General features: G+C 43.2%; 1 protein-coding gene across 1 annotated transcript; it reads right to left on the reverse strand.

Annotated features, from left to right (window-relative positions):
• Positions 1-5,267: 5,267 nt before the first annotated feature.
• On the reverse strand, positions 5,268-9,509 carry LOC145999369 (uncharacterized). The gene is made up of 2 exons (XM_083136314.1): positions 9,002-9,509; positions 5,268-5,684 (listed from the first exon to the last, which is right to left on the reverse strand). Exons 1-2 carry the CDS (start codon positions 9,476-9,478, stop codon positions 5,409-5,411), a joined length of 753 nt encoding a protein of 250 aa, XP_082992440.1. The 5' UTR covers positions 9,479-9,509; the 3' UTR covers positions 5,268-5,408.
• Between the last annotated feature and the right edge of the window lie 341 nt (positions 9,510-9,850).

Raw genomic sequence — 9,850 nt, forward strand, 5'->3', positions numbered from 1 at the left:
CTCTTAGTTTGGCTTTTTTGACGTAGTGTTTTGAACGTCACCTTTCTACCCTTAATCGCGAAGAAGAATAAACAGAAGTAGTAGATGAAATATAAGCACAATGACATGATCCGGATTCAAACCAGAATTGATACGACTGATTCTGAAAAACGGATGTTTGAAAGTAGTAATATGAAAATCCTAAATTGAAACATACCTTAGTGAAGAATGAAGATAATGTCTGCCCCATACTTATACTCAGTAAGAGCTTCTATATAGAAACAAACATTAATCAAAAGATAGCAAATTTCTGCTCACTAGCTTACATTATCTTTAGTTACACACACACACACACACACACACACGTGCATGCACACATACTTGTATTTTTTCATTATTTATATGACATGTCTTTTTGCGAGGTGTGCAGTGTTCAAGTATACAGGGTGTACCAAAAGTCCCATTACCCCCCTTTGAATTATAGACAAACCTGCAAAATGTTATTTTAAAAGCATGCGTATGATGAGAGGATGGTATACCATTAAATCAGACCGATGAACACCATTTACTCCATGGGATCTCTGTGCACACCGCCATTTTCATGGCACAGTATTATTCGCCTCCAGATGCAATGTGATTCCTCTGTAACATAAGATGTCAGATCTGGATTTCGGGGTGGCCATTTTAAGGGAATTCCTCAATGATGTGTTCAGAAACAAATGGATTGGACGAGGATCGTCAAATTTAACAGCACCTCTAAAATTGCCACCTCGAAGTCCAAATCTGACATCTTGTGATAATGCGCTATGGGGGCACATCAAACAGAAATTCGCCCATAATCGTTATCTGACAACTGAGGAACTTCAAGAAGCTGTTCGCAGTGCGTTTGCTTCCCTCACGCCAGCCAAGTTACGGAGGATTTCACATCGCACCTGGAGGCCATGTGCCATGAAAATAGCTGTGTGCACAGAGATCCTCCGGAGTAAATGGTGGTCATTGGTCTGATTTAATGGTATACCATCCTCTCATCATACGCATGCTGTTAAAATAACATTTTGCAGGTTTGTCTACAATTCAAAGGGGGGGGGGGTAATGGGACTTTTGGTACACCCTGTATATGTGGCAGACGATTCAAGAAGATAAAAAAACTTTCAAAACTGTGCTAACACACTGAATTCTCAGTTTGGGAGAACATATAAAAACTATTATTCATGTAAACGAACAGAAGTTAACTCTATTGAAAAGCAGAGTAGCCAATGCATATAACAAATGCATGTGGGCTGTGACACATATAAGGGCCTTCAATCAATCAATCACCAACCCGATACGAGACCGAAAAAGAAACAGATCCACACACACACACACACACACACACACACACACACACACACACACACACACACACTCCATGTATTTTTAAAAAAGTGCTTTTAATAATCAAGTAATATTCATGACATTTGCTATGGTGAAGATATTGCTTATTAAGAGCCTTATGTCTAACTATTACCAGTAGGGGGCCAATATGCTCAGTTCTGACGCACCTGTTACAGTTCTAAATAATGATGTGTGGTTTTAACGAGCACAGCTGAAAATTGAAATTAAGAAGCGAGGTGTCCAGTCATCGGTAGATGCGGCGATGACAAAGAAAAATAATAAAAATATTGCTTTTTAAATATTTTAAAGAAGTAAAAAATAAGTCAGAATATTCGCATATTTGATCGAAATCAGTCAAGTGGCACCATGAAATAGCTAAAATTACACAAGAGATTCGCTAAGTTCTACCCTCCACGCCCAACCGCCCCGCTATGTTTCTTGTTAGAGAGCAATGGTGTCAGGCGGCCCAGATCATCGCAGCAGATCTCCGAATCCAAGGTTTTCGATCACTTTTCCCCCGCTCTTGAACGTCTGGTCATAAGATACCTTTTTCTTCAGCCTGTTTGTTTCTGTGACGTCATCAAGATGAAACTTCTCAGAACGTCCAGCGCTATATCCTGCGGTTCGATTTCGGAAAAAAATGTTCTTGCTCTACAAAACACGAAGCACTTCCTGTTGTTTTGTGTTTACTATGCTTACAAATGACAAGACTGATCAAGATTTTTGTTCTCGAGGTGACAAACATACTTGCTCACACATAACCTTTTTCCTAACATATCTCACTTTCACACCAGGGATGGCCAAAAATATCGGAATTCCGGAAAATTTTAAATCTCGATTCGGAAATTTTACTACCGAATTTCGGAGAGAGAGGTTTAACATTTTTTTTCGGGTAGCAATTATTAAGAAAGTTTTGTCTGCCTTATTTTATGATCATATACTCCGTAGAAAAAAATGATTTGGCCATCTGTACTTCACACGTCATGTACGAACACTTTTTATCATCATTATCAATGCAGGAATTCCCCCCACCCCGGTCCCGGTTGAAAAATCGACCCTCAAGTTTGGAAAGTCTTGCGATGACTGCGTAAAAATGTTACGCTTCGCCACACTCGGAAATATATAAGTAAAAGTTTGGATATTTGCAAATGCTCTTGCCTAGGTTCCTTTTTGCCCGGTAGCTGGGGAAGCCAACGGTTGTTTTCCCTCGACGGCTTTCCCGTTTGAAAGATAACAATATTGCCTTAGCCCTGGTGGTTGGGGGCGGTCCAGTTTGTCGGAGTTATATATACCGGGTTGTGACTCGTTACCAACGGACTGACTTCCCAAATAACTACTTCTTCCTCCTTTCACGCAGACGTCTTTGGTGGTTAATTCCGATGCGGCTTTTTTCGGCCAGACACTCAAAATTATCTTTCTAATTTATCAAACAAGGTTGTAAGTCGGAATGCGTAGGTCCTACTAACACGCAGATTTGCAGATAGCCTTCGAACTTACCTACACCTACCTTAAATCCCGATAAATCCTTTCCCCATAAGGATAGGCACCATTAGGGTGTGTGGTTTTATCCTCCCCCTTCAACGTGGAGGTTTTACGCACGCCGGTATGCTAGACGAAGATAGCTAATTCAAGACGCAGCCGAGGTTTTGTCTGCTTGCAGTACTTTTGCCCTCGGAAAGCTTCCCTTCTTTTTTTGTCTTCTTGTAGTTTTTTCCCGTCTATCTAATTTTTGACCCCTGGTAAAAATATTCATTCCAAGATTGGAACCAGTGTAGATTAAATACCGATGTCCCACGTAGGTAGAGTTGCATACTAGTATATGCCTGCATGGAATGGAGGTTTCCCCAAGGGAGAAATCCGGCTTGACTGGATCTATTCTGAGGGGAAGATTACACCTAGGCAAAAGACCAGACATGGGGCTTTAACCTTTAGTCCCGCCGTTGCATATGTGCAACAAAAAAAGTATGTCCCTTGCAGCGGTTGCATATATGCAACAAACAGCTCTAGATACAATTATCGAGGGTTTGCCACACTTATATTTGTATATTGAGGTTGAAACACTGACAGTTCGGTTCGGGAACATGTTTTACGAAAATTCCAAATCCCCCCCCCTCCTTTCTCGGAATATGTCATGTGTTTGGGCTCACCCAAACACGTGTTGGCTCGACACGTGACAGACACAATGAATGCTTGGTATTTACGATGCTGTTTTCCTCCAAGCTTCCAACGCTGTGATTTAGTACTGATAAGGCACACATTCTTCTTTGTGTTTAGACCTGGTGATCCAGCTGAAATAGTGGCGGGGGGGCAAGGGGAGAGGGGATTCGATGAGGTTTAGCGGTGTCAGCTTTCTGTCGCCTCTATGTTAGAAATGCAATGAAGCTTGACGATAGCCAGAGGCGCCAGAAGCGTGAGTCTATACAGAAGTAGATTATGTATACGAATTCAAATTTCGCGCTCAAAGCCTCGGCGACACTGGGCTTACTTTCGTCAGACCGCGCGGCGTACTAAGGGATAATGTAGTTGGGGAACATTAGTGTCTCAGGCGAGGTCTGCGCCTTTCGGTGTAGTTGCCGGTTGACCTAGGTTGGGTGCCACTCACCCCCGCGAGCCCTTTGGGGGCGGCTTTTTTTTACAGGCTCTCAGACACATGGCCAGATGGATTGAGACAGTTTTGTAGTTACTCAGAGCCAGATGGATGCATAGAGATACACAGAGAGTGAGCGCCGTATGTGGGAACCTCTGCGTGATAAACTGCTGGGGCGGGTTAGCGCTATGGCAAATAGGGCACTCGTAGAGCAAAGTCAGGAAAAGTGTATTCCTCTGTAATGGGACAAAAGGCAACCTGGAGCAGTTGCTAATGGATTTGAAACGGAAAGATGTATACAGAGAGAGGTAGGCTGTAGAATAAAGTGTACATAAAACAAAACTCCGTGAGACGATCATTCTTCGTAACAATAATTAGTCAATAGAACTATAGGGTGACCCCCAAACAGTTTCTGTAACCTTATTTTGCCACCCTGTATTTGCAACGAATGTGTCCAGGTGCTGACAAGAACCAGCTCAGAGGGTTCTCGGGGTTATAACCGGAGGTGGTCATTTAAAATCCACCTACCGCACCCTCACCCACCCTCGCCAAGACCTATACCTCGCCTTCCCTGAGAAGTCTTCCGGAGGGCGAGGTCTGCTCTCATGAGGGTTGTCTTTCGAATGGTGAAAAGCTCTCGTTATAACCAACCCCTTTCAAAAAATACCAGATGCAAATGAAAAGATTATAATGTTCGTACAGTACGTAAGTACGTCACAAACGTTTATTAAAGATATACTAAGTGAGATACTGAATTGAAACACCCATTTTCATTTTTAACATAATCTTCACCAACACTGATGCACTTATCATCGCTCTATCAGTCCCCAAAAACCTGCTGTATTTGGGCTGTTGTCCCAGCCGCAGTTACACCTCACATTCAACATCATCATCCACGAAACGTTTGCCTCCACCGTGCGCACACTTTTCGGAAATTCAAAAAATTATGCTATAGGCTAAACCATGAGAACGCCCTATTACAGTTGCTATGCTGTCAGCTCGAATCATCTCCTCCACCCGTACTATCTCCACGCACAGTCCTCGAGTACGTTCGCCATTTTTAAACTGGGCTGCCCTTGCGTGTGTCTACTACCTAGCGACTGCTAACTGAATATCATCAAGCTGGATTGGGCTGCCACCTAATGACACCTTTAGAAACTACTCAGTACAATTTTCAGTTTTCGCCAGATCAGTTTGTCACCTACTTACTGACTCCCCCTCGTATACAGTGCTTTCTATTTAAGTAAAATGAAGCAATAATCTACCCACACGAAATTTCTGGACACGCCACTAGAGCAATACCTTAGTGCTATTAACAAAAGAAGAATTGTTCATGCGAAAACAAAATTTTATTGAATCATGACAATTTTGTAAAAATATGTTTAGTAACATTAGAAACATGGCAGGATTAGTCACATTTATTGCTGTTGGTTGAAGTCCTTGGTAGCTGACATCACAATCACGTCATCTACTTGAACAGAGTTCCAGGGCACACCTCCGATGGTGGTGGCGCGTCGCCACAGATGGTGACGGTGGATGTGGTGGTGGTCGTGGTGGTGCTGGTGACGGTGTAGTCGCGGCAGACCTCCTCTGATGGTGATGTGGTTCCGCAGTCGTCATCGTCAGCTGGTGCGGTCGTTGGTTCTTGGGTTGTTGGGTGACCTCCTACGCCTGAGATACTCACGTTGTCAATGGCAACAACGTCGGTTGAGGTCCCGTTGCCCAAGCTACCGTAGATCCAGATCTGGAGCGAGAAACAATGGAGCAGTGGTTAGCATAGCGCAATACTAGCTGATTGCCCGGCGTTGCCCGGGTATTTATTTATCCCAAACTTCTTTTAGACAGGAATATAATGAATTCTAGCTATAGTGAAAAATGAACTTTGAGTTGAACGGCATTGGGAGTGTCACTATTGAACTCAGCGGCCCCGAAAACTATAAATTCCACACTAATAAAGGTCGCTTCCGCTTATTTTTACATGTCACCTCCTTCCCACCCCTACCCTTATGGGTGCCAGGGGTGTCTTTGAGTTGGACGGCATTGGGAGTGTCACTATTCATCTTAGCAACCCCGAAAACGACGGATTCCTCACTAATATAGGTGGTTTTCGATTATTTGTACATGTCACCTCCTTGCTATCCCCAACCTTAGGGGTGCCAGGGGTGTCTTACCCTCACAGTATTTCTTTGGAGATTGCAAGTGATACGTGTTCCAAGTTTGGTTGAAATCGCTCCAGGCGTTCGACAGTTATGACGGAACAAACACACATACATACATACATACATACATACATACATACATACATTTTTATATATTAGAAGAAAGATGATGCGAGGGGTCCCGAGTTTGAATCCCCGCCTAGGTATGGGTATTCATTGTGAGTGTCCCTTCATCAATTTCATCATATCATCGCTCATCCTCATCTTTGCGATTTGCCAAAAGTGCCAAAAAACGAAGAAATGAACCGAATCAATCAACCAATCAGAACCTTCATCGAGGTCCTTGACCGGCTGCACACCACAAGAATTACGTCCAATTTTTTATAGATTGAGATGTCTTTTTATAGATTCAGATGTTTTGTCATATAAAATCTGTTTGAGGGAGCAGAAACCACAAATTACGGAGATTCCTGATCCGAAAATATGGCCCAGGTAAGTAAAGAGAGTACTTTCACAGTTTTTTTATTTTGTAAAAAACAGGCTGTATGCACCCTCAAATAGAAAAAAGAAAAAGAAACCTTGCAAATGATAACATCACCACCCAACCTAAAAACAGCGCCGAAAATTGCTATTCGTTAGATTCCGCACTCCTATTGGTCCAGCTCCTACGGCCAGTATAATCCTCCGCAGAACAGTGTTTTGTCCATACATGTGTCGAGTGGCCCTTTACAGCTTCAGCTTATAACATGAGGACAATTTAGTCCTCATGCAGTGGCGGCGATTGGGTTCCAAAACCGGGGACCCAAGGTACCAAAACTGAAGGAGGGGCAAAGGCAGTGTATTTCCCTTTGTAGATAAGGTTTGGCATAGTGCTAGGGCAAAAGTGACGAAAAGTGGGGGGCAACTGACCCCTCGCCCCCCTAATCACTGCCACTGTACCTCAGGCGTTGATTTTACTGATGGTAAGGGGCTGGGCCCCGTATAATATGATGTGTGCAAGTATCCCAAGTGTTGATTTGATTTGACTAAATTTCATGTCTAGTTTATGCACATAATGCTAATCGGGACTGGGCCTACAGTTTAAAGTGGGATCCGAACTATTATATGCCTCAACCGGGTATAGAACATGGGACACTTTGATTACACGGCGATGACATTACCACTACGCCATTGGGAGGAATATCCCAAGTGTTGACGCACCCACCATTTTATTTCAATCAATCAAAAGACTGATCGGGAGAGGAAGAAACTCCCAACAAGATCGAACCCTGAAACCTTTCATTGCCAGCCAGGTTTCGTCATAGTTTCCTCCACTTTGGATCAGTCACGACGATGAGAATAAGTGATGGTTAGAAGAAGCAGATGAAGGTATGCTCAGAAACAAACACCCATGCTTGATTGAGTTGGTGTTTTAAGTCCATTTTATGCACAAAAAGGTTAATCTGGACTGAACCTACAGTTTAAAGTGGGTTCGGTACCACTGTGCCATGTGACTCGAACCCGGGACTCCTTGGCTACAAGGCTACGGCGTCACCACTACGCCATCGGGGAGACCCTCGAACCTAGAATCTAAACTGGAAGTTTTGGCGATGAGATTGTGAGTCGACCACTCAACTCGCCATTCTCGGTCACCCAATATCAAAACGACAGCTAAAATAAGCACAAAGATTTCTTCTTAGGAGAATGCTCTAGCACAGGAATCGTCAAACAGTTGATTACGAAGTACCAGTAGCTAGCAGAGATATTTTCAGTGACTCATTATGTCTAGCTAGATTACGCTGGCAACTATTTTAAGGGAGACCTTTGCAACGTTACGTCATCATGCTCTTTGCACTCCCACACACAAATTGTTCAATATCTCGAGAAACAGTAATAACAATAATCCTCTAATACACTAGAATCATTCTCGAACTCAGTCAGGTTGTCCTTCCTCTGAGCCCAACTGGACGAAATCCCCATACCACGTCATTATCCACAATGGACCATATTAGTGTGACGTCACAGAGCGAGATTCAATCCAAACAAACCCAGCAGGTGTTGTTTCCTATGCGATAGCATTGGATTTTGCATCGCAAAACAAAATTGTGACTTAATATCGTACAGCGACGTAAAGATGAGATTTCGGAGAATATGTCGATATATTACACATAGCTCACAGAGGATAAGGTAAAGATTAACCAGAGTAAGAAATGCAACAGAGCGAATGCTCCAATCAGGGATACGCTGCGGTCACGTGAGGCTGCTGGGCTCCCAGCAGCCATTTCGGCAGTCACGCTTCGGAACCGACATGGCTCGATTTTCTTTAAAAAATTCTTGATTTCCTTTCTCCAAGTATCCTTTGCCTTATCCTCTGTAAGGTTTGTGTAACATATCGACGTATTCTCCGAAATCTCATCTTTACGTTGATGTACGATACATATCACAAATTTGTTTCACGACTGCTGTCACAATTTTACAAGTTACCCCTTGCGGTGGAAAATCCAATGCTATCGCATAGCGAAACGCCACCGGATGGGTTTGTTTGGACTCAATCTTGCTCAGTTGGCTGCTCGTGACGTAATCACTAATATGGTCCATCGGCTTAATCAATCCCGTAAGAAACAAGAGCCTGCAACACAAATGGATATGGTTCGATTCCCCATGCAGTCACTAACCAGGAATCCTATTCCACTATAAACAGTAGCTGTAAAACATTAAAATGCTGACAAAGGCAAACTTTTATAGTATAAAAATATACATAAAAACGAAACTTCACAACAAAAAAATCTAGCTGCAGTCCAGATTAGCCTACCTGAGCACAAAAAGCACTGAAAAAAAAGTTTTCGACAAACTTTCGTCATAGTTCCCTCACTTAACTACATTTGCAAATGAACATATGGTATAAGAAGACTCCTATGCTTACCTGTATGGGGTTCTCTAACCCTTTTGGTATTTCCGCAGAAGCGAGCAGGAACTCATTGTTGGTCGAATTGGCCGCTCTGTAGAGATTCAGCAGAAACTTCTGTTTGGATTTTCCATCCTCCAGATAGGCCACCTGGACACCATTAGCCTCGGGAAGTCCAGATCTTGTCCAATAGGCCAAAGTCACAGTTCCTCCATCGGGGATGTCCAAGGATGGAGTATTCACGGCTGCACCTCCGGAAACCTGCTTCAGAAGGTCAACAATGGCCACTCCCTCGCCGCCATCTTCAGGACGTGGTATCGGGGCGGCAACCCCAGCATCCTTTAGCTCACTGTACTTAATCTGCTTCCAGACAACAGTGTTGTACGGATTCTGCTCCAAATCTCCTAGGTCCTCCTCAAAGTCATAAGTAATTGTTGCCGCTAGTGTGTTAGCAACAATGCTCGCAACGAGACAGAGTACAGCTAAGGTCTTCATTGTCGTACCAACAGTTGGAAGTACCTTCTGCCTCTAGTGCATACGTATTTATACTCTGACACACCCTACGCCCGCCAAAACTTGCGTAATTTGAACAATCTTTTCCTAAAGAATTTCTCGCAACTTCTTTAGCCCAAGGTTGGGCGCCATATTTCACTGCGATGGCACCACATATACATTAATTGATATATTTATAACCCTCGCTTTATTATCAAAATTGCTTAATTTCTCCGTTAACGCAATTCTGTTTGATATAATTCTAAGATTTCAGTTATGATTGTCACTTTTACAACCGGTAAAACCTACCGTGACTCGCTTCTTTCCAGAATGTAGGCTCGCGCTTGTCCTATCAGGATGAGTCCCTGATATACG

The sequence above is a fragment of the Lepisma saccharinum genome, chromosome 15, assembly GCF_977018435.1.
Source record: "Lepisma saccharinum chromosome 15, izLepSacc3.1, whole genome shotgun sequence".
Taxonomy (NCBI): Eukaryota; Metazoa; Arthropoda; class Insecta; order Zygentoma; family Lepismatidae; genus Lepisma; species Lepisma saccharinum.

Bases quoted from the DNA above. Each gene is read 5' to 3' on its own strand.
- LOC145999369 (XM_083136314.1), bottom strand. From the start codon at position 9,478: ATGAAGACCTTAGCTGTACTCTGTCTCGTTGCGAGCATTGTTGCTAAC. The intron at 5,685-9,001 runs GTAAGCATAGGA...TTCTCGCTCCAG, and splicing joins GGTTAGAGAACCCCATACAG to ATCTGGATCTACGGTAGCTT.